Consider the following 15,252-nt stretch of genomic DNA (forward strand, 5'->3'; position numbering starts at 1 on the left):
TATGAGCGGCCTGCAACGCGAAGAACATACAGTGGAATCTCGGTCATACGAATCTCAAGGGGCGGCAAAAATATTCGTATCACCCGAAAATTCGTATCATCAGAAAACGAGAAAAAATGGAAATATGCCGCGCATGCGGCGGCAGCAAGGCGTCGGCTCTTGCCGTGAAGAGGTGCAGATAGCTTCAGCGACCGCTTCTAACCTTTTGTTAAAACGCGGCTCAAGATGTAAACTAACTTGCTCATGCGGCAAAAAGGAGCTGACAGTGTTGGAGAAAACTGCACTATAAAATATCCGCGCCAAATATCCGCTGCGGAGGTGGCCAAGCCAGCTGCTGCGCGCGCTTTCAAACTGCCGCCCTGAAGAGCGCGCCTCCCCATTGGCGCAAGTAGGCAGGCTCCTCCCACTGCCGCGCATCATTTTCCGAGCGAGGTAGAATCGGTAGAATCTGACACAGGTGACAGGGGCGAAATCGTCGACACGGGCGTCAAAAGAACGCGCGCTCATCGCCGACGCGACGCACGCACACGAACTCAAGCGTGAACCGCATGCAATTCGTGCGCGTCGGCGTTGCGCGTGCGCGTTCGCCCCTGCGTCAGATTCTACCTCGCTCGGAAAATGATGCGCTACGCGCGCGGCAGTGGGGGTAGCCCGCTGACTTGCTCCATTGGGGAGGCGTGCTTTTCACGGCGGCAGTTTGAAAGCGCTCCGGACAGCCCGCTGGCCCCGCCGGAGATGGTTAGGCTTACCACGGTGGCGGATATTTGATCGGCGCTTCCCCTAACCGCGCGGACGACGCTTTGTAGTGTCGTTTTCGCCCACATTATTAGCTCCTTTACTGTACAAGCGACTTCTTTTGTTTCTTAAGTGGCATCTTAAAGAGCAATCAGAAGCGGTAGGTCGAGCTACCCGCACCACTTCGCGGCTGGTGACGCCGCCATGTTGCCGCCGCGCGCAGCATGCGGGTGGTATTCGCGGCGGCGTCAGCGCGCCTGCGGCGTGTTTTCGTGAGCAGAAAACGCTCCATACGGTTCGCGCTTCAACATAATCGACGCGCAAGTGGCGCAGGCAACACGGCAAGGCGACAACAGGATAGGTAGAGCGCGGGGCATAGACGGAAGCGAGGAATGCGGAGAAGGCAAAATGGCGCGGTCAGAAATGAGGGAACGCTTGATTGCCGCGGTTTATTCAAGAAGTATAATACAAAAAAAAAAGGAAGCTAGAGGCACCCGAGCTGCAGCCAGCGGAAACGAAAGGTACAGAGAGAAGATATTGCAGCGGGAGATAAAAGAAGGGAGGGAGAAAACACAGGCGTCGAGAGGGCAAAACGTTCGGAACAGCACCTCCCCACGAGGAGGATTACCGTCAACGGGGGAGGGCTAATGCTTTTGTGCTCGCGCACAACCAAGGCCGCACGGCCGCTCCAACACTCCCGCCTCCCGTCCACGCCGTAGTCGTCTTCTCGCGCGTTCGTATCACCCGCACTGTAGTGATAAATGCGTACGGATCATCCGAATTTTTTTACATTGCACACAATGCATTTTGGCCGGGGAATTTCGAAAATTCGTATCACAGCGAAATTCGTATCAGCCGAATTCGTATCACCGAGATTCCACTGTAGTTCAATTGGATCTCATTTATAGCGCCGATGGAGCAGCGCGCGGAGCGGCACTCAGCAAATCAACATCAGCGTGACATCATCCAGGGAGAGCCAAAAGAAGTGACGCCGCAGCGCTCGTCAAAAGCTTGTGACGTCGCTTCATGCGCGCGGCCCCACAAGCGGCGAGCGGGCACAACACCCTCTCAAGCGGGCGCCGGTGACGTCCACACAAAGCGGTGAGGTCAGGCAGGGAGTCTGTCATATGCGCCGTTCGGGATGAAAGCGCGGAAATTCGAAACAAACGATTTTCAGGCCGTTAAATGTAATTAGCTATCACGCGCTGAAGTATTTGAAGTGGTGTTTCAGGTTCGCCAGGCCATTAAGCATCGATAAAAGCAATAAAAGTGTAACAAAATTTTCGTGTCAGTGCTCCTTTAACGTGACCGCCACGAGACCCCTCCATTTCTCAAAAAAATCCCAGGCCATCTCCACTAACATGAAACCTGAGCAGGGGCGAAGCATGCAGTGCAAAAGTGTATTCTTGGCACCTTGGCGTTTCTGCCAACGGAGATGAAACCATTGGGGGGTAGAGATATACAGCTTTGATGTAAAAGTGTCGCATCTTTGAAGCACGCAGCTCTCTAGCGCGGGGCATAAACGGCTGTCCCGGTGCTTTTTTAGTATGCGTTACGTTCTAGCGCGAGGCGGAAACGAGTTTCCCAGTGCTTTAGTACCGTGACTACACGAGCCGACGATTACGGCGACCACAGGAGACGCCAACAGCCCCAGACCCTAAGAGGCTTTACCCCTAATAGCCGTGAACAAGATTAAGGCCCTCGCCATGGAAGAGCCCAGTTCACCTTACCCTGATGCTGTAACTCACTCCTCCCAACAGGCCTAGAGCTGAATGTGCTCCAACAGACTTTATACTGCGAAGCAGTATTTGTCTACCCCCTCCCCCCTTCCCCCCCAGTTTTCATTCCGGTGAAGCGGATTTACTCGGCACCGCTGACCGATATTTCACAACTGTTAATCCCCACTCAACCACCGATGCGTCTTTCACAAGATTGCCAATTTGCTGTTAACTGTGCTAGCCCTGTTACCTGCACTTATAGCTCGCATTGGGACGGATGCGTGTCGTTCGCTTGGAGGAATAATAGTGGTTACTCAAGGAGCAGCGGCACGCACAGTAACGCAAATGAACGTAAAAACAACACAAAGCTGCTACCCGAGAACATGCAGCGCGATTTACTTTATTTCAAATGCTATTTCGGCACCAGTTTCATTTTTGTTTTAATTCTTCCTTTGCCATGCGGCATATATAAAGAAGTGATACACACTGGTTTGATAACAATGTAATCAAAATAAAAAACGCTAATGATTCAGACGAAAAGGAGGCCACACTTATGGTGCTGTCCGCAAACTTCACGTAAAGGGCTTCCAATTTTAATGACTTCACGGTGTGCGGAACGTGCAAGAAGTCCCTGCTAAAGAGTGTCATGCCCAAGTATGTGACCACTTTCAGCTACGCATACCTGCCGTGCCCGTCTCATCTCCCGATTCTGAACGCCGTCTAGGAACGCCTGATTGCAACCCGTTTGCAGTTTATGTGCAGAAAGCGTCTTTCTCACGGCCGCAGTCAGTACGGCATCCAAGGCCAGATAGAGAACGTTCCCATCAATGTGCAAGGAACCCCGCAGTCCCTCCCTCGCCACATCTTGGACGACAGCATGGTGGAGACTCACCTCACTTCCGACTAATGCACAAGCCGTCCTACAAGTCCCGAATGGCCAAGTCCAGAGTGCATGGGTTGGGAGTAGAAAAAGGAGAAAGGGGGCGCGCACATTGAGCTGTAGGTTTCATGACCTGACTGATGACGTGTTCGTTGTACTGGTGGGCGGTTCAAACGAGGACGTCAGGCGGCCCAATGCGACCTGTACGGGGTCCTCAGTGGTTGGGCGGATTGGGTTGGTGTCTTGCACAAACATAAGATGCCCAAGACATGGCACGGAAGCAGGCAGCTCCATGTTTTTCGTCTAAAATAAAGATTGGGTCCTTGAAGCATCATTCAGCTACTTGGCTAGGAAGTATGCTGAATAGCAAATTACAAACAAACGTGTTTTGTTTCATGCACTCCGTGGACTGCGTCCAGCTTCGCAGGTCCACCTTCTTCATGGAATGGAAGGGCGATAATTTTCTGTCTCTTTCTTTGGCACTCACAAAGGCGCCACTCGAAAATAGGGAGTACAGGACGCTTCAGAAGAGCAAATATGAAATACTCGCTTTCCGGCGAATACTGCTGTGACTTGACATCACAGGGACAAGAAATAGTAGCCGCTTTTCCGAATAACTGCTTTTGTTTGCGTGAATTAAAGGGACCCTGCAACACTCTTCGAGGAGTGCTAGTAAACCTGCGCGATGTTTAGATTACACTGCCAGGAATACCTGAGCCAAATATTACACGTGCACGTGAAGCGATGAGCGCGCAAGTCGCTGTGAAAGACGCGGAAAAACCGACCGCACTCTCTTCAGTTCTCCTCATTATGCACCCCTGGCATGGCCTATACGACGTCATTCGGGCCATGGCTGTCCGATCGGCTGTCACTGGTCAACTTCGCGGCTAATTTCTCCCATTTCCTTTGATGATCCGCTGCCATCGGCGCTGTGTGCGACCCTCTTCTATGCCTTAACCTGTACGCACAGTTTCGCCATTTCTTTTGTGTTTTGAGTGCACACAGAGTTTGAGTGATGAGCTCAATACTTCCCTTTCAACCAGACCACTCGACGACAACAAACGTTTATTGCTTCAAAGATGCCCTACCAGCCCGAGTGCGCGTTTGCGAGCAGGCAGCCATGCCTGCTCTTTTGTGGCACCTACTCGAAAATAGACCCCTTCACGTTTTGGAGAAAAGGAGAAAACTGCCCGGCCTGTCATATATCGAAGGCCGCTGGAGAAGACGCCGCGAGCCGCCCCCCGCTCTGGGAGAGAGCGCACAGCTTTCGTCGCATTGTCCGCGGTCGAGTTGAGAGGGAACAGTTATGCGCGATTTTTCATCGTGCGTAGTTTCGGTGATAGTGAACGGATTTTCATAATTCTTGCGGGAGGAGATTGCTGGGATGATAGACTTTACCTTAAAATACATTCCGAGTAGTCGATGGCAAGTGTTGCAGGGCCCCTTTAACGCGTTTACTTTTGTCTGGATTTGCTTCTACAAAAAGCAAAAAATCCATTTCCAAAGTGAGCAGAACTGTAAGCACACCTCGGAGCCCCATTTGAATTGAAGCCTTGCCTTGTTTCTGGCTTGATGCTCTGAGATTTTTACGGTGCATGTGAGGGACTGAGCATTGGTCAGGGTTGAAATTGGCGCAGTAGTTGTAGTGCCTTTTTATTTCCCAGCTTCTCCTTGAATGATTCAAAAGCTTCCAGTAATGTCAGCCGTATTGTTGGACATCACGAAGGCTGTACTTGGTCACTTTTTTTCACTTCGTGCTGGGCACCAAACTTTTTGAAGCTGTTGCATATTTACTCCATATGCCCGAAAGGCTTGTGAGTGCTGAGATATGCACTAAAGTCACGTGCACGATGGCAGTTTTCACCACCGACAAAAATCTTGTGTGGCAATGGGGGCTGTTCGATGTTATCACGAACTGTATACATCGTTTAAACCCAACAGGGTCTTATTACAGGTGGGTAGAAACCTGGTAAACCAGTGTGTGTGCTCATACGTTAGCCAATGCCTTCGACTTTGTCCTTCCAGACCATTCAGGACCTGAACCTCGTGAAGCGTCTGGTGAAAGAGGCCGAGAATGACCACTATGCCTTGTTCAAGTAAGTTCACGTTGTGCCACGATTGTATGAAAATGCATTGTTCCGCCATGTCCTGCTTGGCCAGTGGAGTTTTGTGTTATCACAGGATGTGGCAAAATGCTCGTGTCCAAGCGAAAGTTTGTGTTCACGTGAATACAGACGTTATGACTCGCCACCATTTTTCGTCTGCAAATGGGGCCGTACTCCAAATTGTTATTAGACAGTGGGCATTCATTCCTTTCCTCATCTATGTGGTGCAGTAAGTGCAGGAGTGATGTATTACAAGCCAACACTAAAGTGTCTTTAAAGGGACCCTGCAACACTCTTTGAGGAGTGCAAGTAAACCTGCGCGACGTTTAGATTACACTGCCAGGAATACCTGAACCAAATATCACGCGTGCACGTGAAGTGGTGAGCGCGCAAATCGCTGTGAAAGACGCAGAAAAACCAACCGCTCTCTCTTCAGTTTTCCTCATTATGTACCCCTCACATGGCGTGAACGGCGTCACTGCATCTATGGCTGTTCTATTGGCAGTCACTGGTCAACTTCGCGGCTTATTTCTCGCACTTCCTGTGACAATCTGCCATTGTCGGCACTGTGTACCAACCTCTTCTATGCCTGAACCTGTACACACAGTTTTGGCGTTTCTTTTGTGTTTTGAGTGCGTGCGGAGTATGAGTGACGAAATAAATACTCCCCTTTCAACAAGACCACTTGACAACAAACGTTTATTGCTTCATAAACGCCCCATCAGCCTGAGCACGCACTTGCGAGCAGGCAGCAGTGCCTGCTTTTTTGTGAATTCAGGATGGAAATAGACCCCTCCACGTTGTGGAGAAAAGGAGAAAACTCCTGGGCCTGTGATATATCGAAGGCCGCCGAAGAGAATGCCGTGAACTGCCCCCCTCTTCCGGGAGAGAGCATGCAACTTTCGTCGCATTGTCCGCGGTCGATTTGAGAGGGGACAGTTATGCGTGATTTCTCATCGCGTGTAGTTTCAGTGATAGTGGACAGATTTTCATAATTCTTGCGGGAGAAGATTGCTGGTACAGTAGACTTTACCTCAGAATATATTCCGAATAGTCGACGGTAAGTGCTGCACGGTCTCTTTAAGGGGAAACATGGCTCTTAAAAATCGTTAAGCAAACTCTGAAAAACTCGTCAGTCTGCTGCTTTTCCCCCATTAATTTCTACTATGCCATTATTTTTTGAGTCAGTCAATTAGTTCCCAAGATAACTAGAGGTAATTAGCCATTTTTGGAGAAACAATGCACAAAACAGTGTTAGTCACAAAGCTGTAATCTTTATATTTTCCAATTGTATGAACCCTCGTGAATGCAATAAGGGAAGCAGTTTTTGGGTGCACCGCTTGGAACTAATTTACAGCTCATTAAACTTTGATGTTTGAAATGGGCGTTCGAAATGGTTCCTTGCCACTGGTGCCACCAAACTTTAATGAGCTGTAAAATTAGTTCGAAGCGGTGGATCAAGAAACCACTTCTTTTATTGCATTCACCAGAGTCATAGAATTGTAAAATATAAAGATTACAGTTTTATAACTAACCCTGATTGTCTATTGTTCCTCAAAAATGGCTCAGCACCTTTATATCTTGGGAACTAATGGACTGACTCAAAAAATAATGGCATGTTGGAAATGAGTGGCGAAAAAGCCGGACTGTCAAGTTTCAGAGAGCTTACTTAACAGCTACGTCCCCCCTTAACTGCACATTAGCCTTGAAGTAACATGATGAGACTACCACTGAAATTGATTGATTGATTGCAGGGTTTAACACGCCGACGCAACGCAGGCGATGAGGCGCGCTGTTAGGGAGGGCTCCGGATTAATTTTGATCACCTGGGGATCCTTAGTGTACACCAAAATCTCGAACACACAGGCGTTTTTGCTTTTCGCCTCCATCAGACAAGCGGCCGCCGTGGCCGGGAATCGAACCCGCGACCTCGTGCTGAGCAGCACAGCGCCTTAGCCACTGAGCCACCGCGGCGGGTGGCATCACTACAATGCCCACCAGTCATGTTTCTTGGCGGTGGCGTAGGTGGGGGGCGGCCAGCAATTGCACGAGCAACATCCTGTGACGTCGGAGAGAAATAGCCGGAAAGTGGCTGCGCAGTCGCCCCTGCTTCATGTTAGTTTTAAAGCCTCGATTAGTTGTTTTGAAGTTTGCGGTGAAATTGCTATCATTGTCATCGGGACAGAGCAGTCTTGTTAATGAACCAGAGTTGTATTGCATTTTCATGGCCCCTTTCAATCGTCCACGTTTTCTTGCACCATAGTTACCGTCAAGCAATTTTTAATTACCCCCCAACAGTGCGTACCAGTTCCTGAAGAAGTGCGGCTACTGGCGTGCCCTCCTCCAGCGAGCCACAACTGAGGGCTCCGTGGTGGCCACACCCGAAGGTCAAGAGGTCGTTGAACTCCTCCGAGAAAGGCTGGCGGCCAACGGCCTCACTGGAAGCCAAGTTCCCGCTCGAAATGCTGCCTAGGCTAACCGATTTAGAGTTTTAACAGTTTCTAGATAAGGCTTTCAAAGTTCCTGAAAATTTTTGTTGCGAGATATTCGCTTATTGTGATCGGCAAGTACTATCCAACTTTCTCCACGCATTCCATTCTTCAACTAAAAGTGACTATTTTTTGTTTTGTTTTTTCGACTGCCATTTTTCCCTTCAGTCCCAAAGTACTTGCTGCACAGTGATGTATATTGCAAGAAAAATAAATTGTACTACTGTTGCTAGCTGTGAATAAGTGTTCATTGTACTGCTATCGTACAGTGTAATGCGGAAACGCATCCTTCAATAAATGAGGTGTCAAGCTTCTTACGACATTCCTGCATCATATTGATATAGTTTGGTTTTCTTACTGCGAAGCCTGGGTCTACACAGAAACTAAGTTTGTTTTTGTACATCACGACAGATAGTTATCATCTCTGTCAAAGTGCAATATCAATCATTCTTCAGAAAATGATAAGTGGTGGCACATCATGCCTCTAAGGTGAGAGAAGAATGCAAAACAGGATTAGCAATCCACTGCTCAGTAGGGTTGATTCCGTACATGTAGATGGACGGCCACTTTTTGTCACAAAATGGCCAAGTAATGCTCTTAGCTGTAAAACACCCCAGCTTCCATTTTGTGTTCAACCCACTCCTCTTAAAAGGCAGGAGCAACTTTAACTCGTACGGTTCTGCAGTGCACTAATTACAAAGCTTGTTCGGCTATCGATAATACTTGGAACAAAACTGGAATAAATTGGTGAAGTGTTTAACGCGTGTGTAAGTGCAAGAAAGCTGCCGTTCTGCGCGAATGTTTTTTGCAGGCTACCCTCCTAACTAACAAAAGGGTGTCATTGCTTGCCCATCTCAAAATATGCAGGGATTAGCGCAAATGTCCCCTTTGGTTTCTATTGCAAAACCTAACAAATGTGACAATGAAGGCTATTGGGTGATTATGTTTACAACTGTGCCGAAATGCCGAAAAATACAAGCTGAAAATATATGACTCATCTTTCAAAAAAGCTGGAAAAACTTATCTACCGACCAGGCATCCTTCGAGTTGTGCAGCAAATTTGTTGAAACAAATACATATTCACTTCGCCAACCCTCGCACCCCTCCCCTTCCTCCAGCCACTCAGTTCGAATATCAAAAATAGGCCATAATATTTTCATTATAAAACAGTTTCTCAGATTGGCCCATTGCAAAAGCTTTACTTAGCAGCCCGATTTCCCCAGAACGTGCCTCTGAGTGTTAAAAAGAAAAAAAAAATCGATGGGAGAGGGAACTGCTTGATTCCAAAATGTACTAGCGGCATCAGTGAACGCGCCTTTGTGATTTGGTGTATTATCACGACGAATCGCAAACGACATCAAATTGCCGGGAACTGTCCGAACTTCCATGCAACACGCACCAGTAGCTGACACGATGGCATGAGGCACCGGTGATTTCGGAGCGCGAATTTTGAAAATTAAACGAGAGGGGGCAAAAAGGGGAGGGGAAAGAGAGAACGCCAGCACCGTATTTACATGTTAACAGTGCAACTCGCAGGCAGATTAACGCCGAATGCAGGGTTACGTTTAACCTACCGTTAACCTACCACGTGCAGAGAGAGAGAGTAAACTTTATTCAATTTGCCAGCTGTGTAGCTTAGTCGTCGGCCGTGAGCCCTTGGGCTCTGGCAGCGTCCTCAGCCAGCTGGACGGCCCAGAGTTGATCTTCCGGGCTGGAGCTGAGCAGCACGGTCTCCCACTGCTCACTGTTAGTGATTGTGCGGCCATTTATGATCGCCTGCGGACACTGCCATAGCATGTGCGCCAGGTCCGCTCGTTCCTGACATCTATGACACTGGGGGGAATAGCGCCCTGGGTACCAATAGCTATACACTAGGGGATTTGGGTACGAGTGGGTCTGTAGCAGTCGCCAGACCACCGAATGCCGTTTACTGAGGGATGGGTGCGCGGGTGGGAAGCGGGCCCGGCTTAAACGGTAATGACCGATGATATCACTGTACCATAACAGCCTGTCCCTGCCTGACATTGGGACGAGTTCCGCATCGGAAGGGCCGTCCGCTCGGTCGGTAAAGCCTCGAGCGGCTTCGTGCGCAGACTCGTTCCCTGCAAGGCCGGAGTGGGCGGGGGTCCAAATTAAGTTGATCTTGCCTGTCCGGGTTTCGAGGTGGAGACCAGAAATGATGATTGCGGACGCCTCCCTTGATATGTGTCCTCGTGAGAAATTTAGAATTGCTGATTTAGAGTCGCTGATGATTGTCTTGATTTTTGTGGAGGCAACCATGGCTAAAGCAATGGCTACCTCTTCTCCAACCACCGAGTCTCTCGCTCGGATAGAGCAGGAGGCGATGGTGTTGCCCTGATTGTTGACCACCGCTATGGCCATTGCCTCGCGACCAGCGTAATCAGCCGCGTCCGCATAAGCAACGTTCTCGACTTTCGCAAAGCGTCTTTGCAGGGCACGGGCTCTGGCCTCTCGCCGCTCCCGGTTATGTGTAGGATGCATATTACGCGGGAGCGGAGAGACCTGAATATTTTCCTGTATTGTTGACGGGATCGCGACACTAGTAGGCGCACTGTGGGGGTGAGCTATACCCAGCGAGTCGAGTATGTGGCGCCCCGTTGTGCTGCAGGTCAGCCGTACGAGTTGCCCTAGCCGTTGAGCCTCGATCAGTTCGTCCAGACTATTTGTCAGGCCCAGGGCCTCAAATCGCTCGGTGGACGTGTTTAGTGGGAGACCGATGGCTCGCTTGTAGGCTCTGCGGAGTAGAGCGTCTATTTTAATTGCCTCTGCCCGCTGTAGCCGGAGGTACGGAGTGGCGTACGTCACCCGACTTATTACAAAGGCCTGCACGAGGCGTAGGAGGTTGGCTTCTTTCATTCCGTGGTTGCGACCAGCTATCCTGGATATTAGCCTGGTTGTTTGGTGCACAACTTTTTCAAGCGCTAGCAACGATTCGGAATTGTGTCCATTCGCTTGTATTCGAAGCCCAAGAACGCGAATACTCGAGACGATGGGAATGCGGTGCGAACTGGCGGCAAAAAGTTGGATTGAAGGGGGAGTGGAAGTAGATTTCCTCCCTCTACTGGTGGGACGGTAGATAAGAAGCTCTGATTTTTCGGGTGAGCAGCTGAGGCCCCGGGGTGTAACGTATTTTTCGACTGTGTTTATGGCTTGCTGGAGAGTGTCCTCAATGTGACCGTCACTACCGCCGCACACCCACAGTGTTACATCGTCGGCGTAAAGACTATGCTGGAGCTCTTCTATGCTATTGAGGAGATTGGGCAGACCGATCATTGCCACGTTGAAAAGGAAGGGGGAAAGAACCGAACCCTGAGGGGTTCCCCTACTGCCTAGGTGAATTTTGTCTGATTTAAGTCCGCCAATAGTGATAGTTGCTGTTCGATCGGTGAGGAAGTTGCGGATGTAGTTGTACATCCTCCTTCCGATCCCCAGGCTGTTGAGATTCTCTAGGATGGCCGAATGTTTGACGTTATCGAAGGCTTTAACGAGGTCGAGCCCGAGGACGGCACGAGTATCTGTTGACGAGGAGCGCGCTCCGTCAATAACGTCGTGTTTCAGTCGAAGCATCACATCCTGTGTCGAGAGTTTGGGGCGGAAGCCAATCATGGTGTGTGGGTATAAAGAATTTTTTTCCATGTAGGCGTTGATCCTGTTTAGGATTACATGCTCCAGAAGTTTTCCTACACAAGAGGTGAGGGAAATTGGACGAAGGTTTTCAATTTGGAGCTTTTTTCCGGGTTTTGGGATGGTGGTTACGTTGGCCGTTTTCCATTGAGCGGGAATGTGGCCCGCGTACCAACACACGTTAAAGTAGCGCGTGAGAGTCTCGATGGAGTCGTCATCTAGGTTGCGGAGTATCTTATTTGTTATGCCGTCCGGCCCCGGCGCTGAGCCGATCCGGAGGGCCGCAACGGCATCCCGTACCTCGCTTAACGTGATGGGACTGTCGAGGAAGGCGTTATCACTGCCCGAGTAAGGGGGGAGCGTTTCGGTAGCCGAAGGGGAAATGTAGAGATCCTGAAGGGCCTGGAGAAGCTGTTTGTTGGTTCCGTTAAATTTGTGGAGGACAATATTTAGATTGTGTCGTTGCGTGGTCTTACTTTTGTCAGGGTCTATTAGACAACGCATCATCCGCCATGTCTTAGCCATCCCGATCTCTTTCTCCATGCGATCACAAGCCGCGTGCCAATTTTGTCGCAAGAGTTGCTGAGTATAGTCTTCGATTTCCCTGTCAAGTAGGGCAAGCCGACGACGCAGGTTGCGATTTAGTTTATATTTGCTGAGTCGATGTCGTAGACTGTTCTTGGCCTCCCACATGTGAAGAAGCCGTGCGTCTGCTTGAAACAGGCCTGCCTCTGCGGGTATACTTTTGGTAACTGTGTCAGCATCTCGACGTAGTTGCTCAGCCCATGCCTCAATATCGACTATCTCTGCCGCTCCCGAGTCGAATTTTGAGTCAGAGTGGGAAGCTCGTTCTGCTGCACGAATTTTTCGAAACGCGTCCCAGTCGACCAGTCGAAGCGTTTTTCCAGATTTATGCGTAACGCCACCGAAGACGCTTGTGATGGCTACGATGTAATGGTCGCTACCAAGATTTTCTTGCGTGTTAAACCACGTGGCCTCTCTCCGCATGTTTTTAGTGAAGCATAGGTCAGGCGTCGTGTCTCCACTCACACTATTGCCGATTCGGGTTGGGTACAATGGGTCTGTAACAAGGCTGAGACCTTCTTGTTGGGCGTCTAGCCAAAGGCTACGACCCTTAACGGTGTCCCGTTTGTATCCCCACTCGGTATGGTGGGCATTGAAGTCGCCTACAATAAGTAAAGCGTGGCCACGGGAGATTTCGAGAGTTTTCCTTAGGAGGTTGGTGAATTTGGACTTGTTCTTGGGCGGACTATATACGTTTAGGACAAACATGCTACCACAGTCCTTTTTTCGGGTTGGAATTAACTCTACGAGAACGTGCGCCGCCGACGCTGTGTCCGCTCCGGTCTCGTGGCGAATGGCCGTGAGGTTGCGCCTAACGAGGGTGGTGACAGCCGGTTTTAATTTGGATGATGCTACGGCTGTGTCTTCCTCCATGTCGGAGAAGGATTTGTAATTTTGGAGCCTGGCAGAAGCGCCAGTTTCTTGGAGGCAAATTACATCAGGAAAGGCGTCCGAGTGGTGAAGTTTTATGTGATGTTCGAGGTTCGCTCGCTTGCGCCGAAACCCTCGGCAGTTCCATTGCCAGACGGTAAGTTCGTCAGGCTTACGGGTGGTCTGATTAAGGGAATTAAGCATGGTCCGCAGGATTTTTAAAACTGTCGGCCGAGGATGGACGGAAGTAAGGTTTGGTGGGCTTGATGGGTCCCGCTCCCCCTTCGCGCATCGGTCTCAGAGAGGTGTTTTCGAGGGCTGTGACGCGCGCGTTCTGACTGGCGATCTTAGCATTAATAGTGTCTGCGAATTTGGCAAGCATGTTGTCAAATTTTGAATTGAGGTTCTGACAAAGGGTTTCACTGAGCTGGTCCCCGAATTTCTGGAGCATGGTCTGAGTGACATACTGAACCTGACCACGTGCACGTTTTTTTTTTTTTTTTCGACAGTGTTCGAAAGATAGTAAAAGGGTTGAAGCTACTAAATGCTTAGTGCACGTGTATCTCGCTGAGAAAATTCAAGTTTGAACAAAGGCTTCAAAACTGCTAAAATAAGACCGGGAATTCTGCTACGTGGCGGCAACCCGGTCAAAGCTGACACCGCACGCGAGATATGTAGGCGTCTCAGCGCCGTTACCTTTCGCGTGTGGAGAAAGTGGCACTTATCACGCCAAATTTCGCTCGCGTAACGACTACGGAGGCGAAAATGGAACAGCGCCAAGTTAAGCTACCTCTGCTCTATCGAGCGGTGCACATCCCCCCCATCTGTCATGAGCCTAGGCGTGTCACGGAACCATTAACAACTTCCCAAGGAGTCACTCAATTTCTCGGTCACGACAAAAGTAGGTGAAAAACAGCTGTCGCTAGCTGCGACTGTAGTTCAATTAAAAATATTCCGAGGATAATTCCGCCCTGAAAAAACATCAAACATGCGGCCGACCGAGGAGTCAATGCTCTAGGCCTAACGCGCTCGGCGAGTATCGGCAAAAGATTGATGACTGGCAAATCGAATTAGTTGCTTTATTTTCACAATCTCGTCGAAGAAAAGCGGGTGTAGAAAAATATTACGTTAACAGTGCTTGCTAGGAAAATACGGGAACAAGGTTACTTCATTCGTAGACGCAGGGCTCGATCTGGGGTACCCAGGACACAAGTTCGCTGTCCTTGAACCAGAGGGCAATCTCCTTCTCGGCGCTGGCCACGGAGTCGCTGCCGTGAACGATGTTGCGGCCCACTTGCACGCAAAGGTCGCCGCGGATGGTTCCGGGCTTGGACTCGAGCGGGTTGGTAGCGCCGATCATGTCCCGGCCAGTGAGGACGACGTTGGTGCCTTCCCAGACCATGGGCACGACGGGTCCGCTCTGCATGAACTTGACCAGGCCGTTGAAGAAGGGGCGCCCGGCAAGGTCGGAGTAGTGCTGTTGGAGCAGCTTCTCGTCGGCTTGCATGAACTTCATGGCGACCAGCTTGTAGCCGCGCCGCTCGAAGCGCTGGATGATTTCGCCGATAAGTCCGCGCTGGACGCCGTCGGGCTTGACCATGATGAAGGTGCGCTCACGTTGAGCCATCTTTGGGCGTTTGCTGCGGCGGTGGTTGGAGGAGAATGGGGGAAGCGACCCGACTGCTTTGACGGCTCGTGAAAGAAAGGATCGATTCGCCGGCTTCTGCTGCACAGGAAATCCGCCCCGCAACTACCGTACGACGTAGACGTACGCACGGAGACGTAATCCGGTTATCCGGAGAGACTGACCGGGTTTAGTGGGATCAGTAGCGCCATCTGCCATGTCTTCCTCTCAGTCGTTCGGCAACGCGCCACTTTCAAAAGACGTTGAAGTTTACAACGTTCTATGTTGGCGCTTAGCTGCGAATGAATTGAGTTTGCTGACCATCTACTTTAAGTATTTCGACGACGACAAATTAGATTATTTTATCTCATCATCGGTGAAAAGGGGCAACGTTGGTGGGACATGTGTTTTTCTAACAGCGTAGTTACGCGGGTTACGTAGAATAAATTATTACTTGATAGCCTCAACAACGTAACTTTTTGGAAAGCTCGCTTTTTTTCTTCTAATTTCATAAGATATTTCTTCGATGCGCTGACATAGGACAACGAAAGAGTCACTTGGTCATCTCGCTGAGCTGTTAGTCGTACGTGGCTGCAACCAG

At 50.0% G+C, this 15,252-nt stretch overlaps 2 protein-coding genes across 3 annotated transcripts in view; one reads left to right on the forward strand and one right to left on the reverse strand.

Annotated features, from left to right (window-relative positions):
• LOC144138003 (protein Njmu-R1-like) overlaps window positions 1–8,167 on the forward strand; it is a 33,793-nt gene extending 25,626 nt beyond the window's left edge. For both annotated transcript variants that reach the window (XM_077670033.1, XM_077670034.1), the window contains exons 10-11: window positions 5,359–5,429; window positions 7,737–8,167. In XM_077670033.1, coding sequence (XP_077526159.1) covers window positions 5,359–5,429; window positions 7,737–7,911 — 246 coding nt within the window. In that variant the 3' untranslated portion in view covers window positions 7,912–8,167. The remainder of the gene's footprint in view (window positions 1–5,358; window positions 5,430–7,736) is intronic.
• Window positions 8,168–14,092: 5,925 nt separating this feature from the next.
• Window positions 14,093–14,778, reverse strand: LOC144138004 (nucleoside diphosphate kinase-like). Its single transcript, XM_077670036.1, has one exon. The coding sequence runs from the start codon at window positions 14,652–14,654 to the stop codon at window positions 14,196–14,198; it is 459 nt and encodes a 152-aa protein (XP_077526162.1). The 5' UTR covers window positions 14,655–14,778; the 3' UTR covers window positions 14,093–14,195.
• Between the last annotated feature and the right edge of the window lie 474 nt (window positions 14,779–15,252).

This window comes from Haemaphysalis longicornis, unplaced genomic scaffold, assembly GCF_048455015.1.
Source record: "Haemaphysalis longicornis isolate Haplotype H1 unplaced genomic scaffold, Haemaphysalis longicornis Haplotype H1 scaffold_5, whole genome shotgun sequence".
Taxonomy (NCBI): Eukaryota; Metazoa; Arthropoda; class Arachnida; order Ixodida; family Ixodidae; genus Haemaphysalis; species Haemaphysalis longicornis.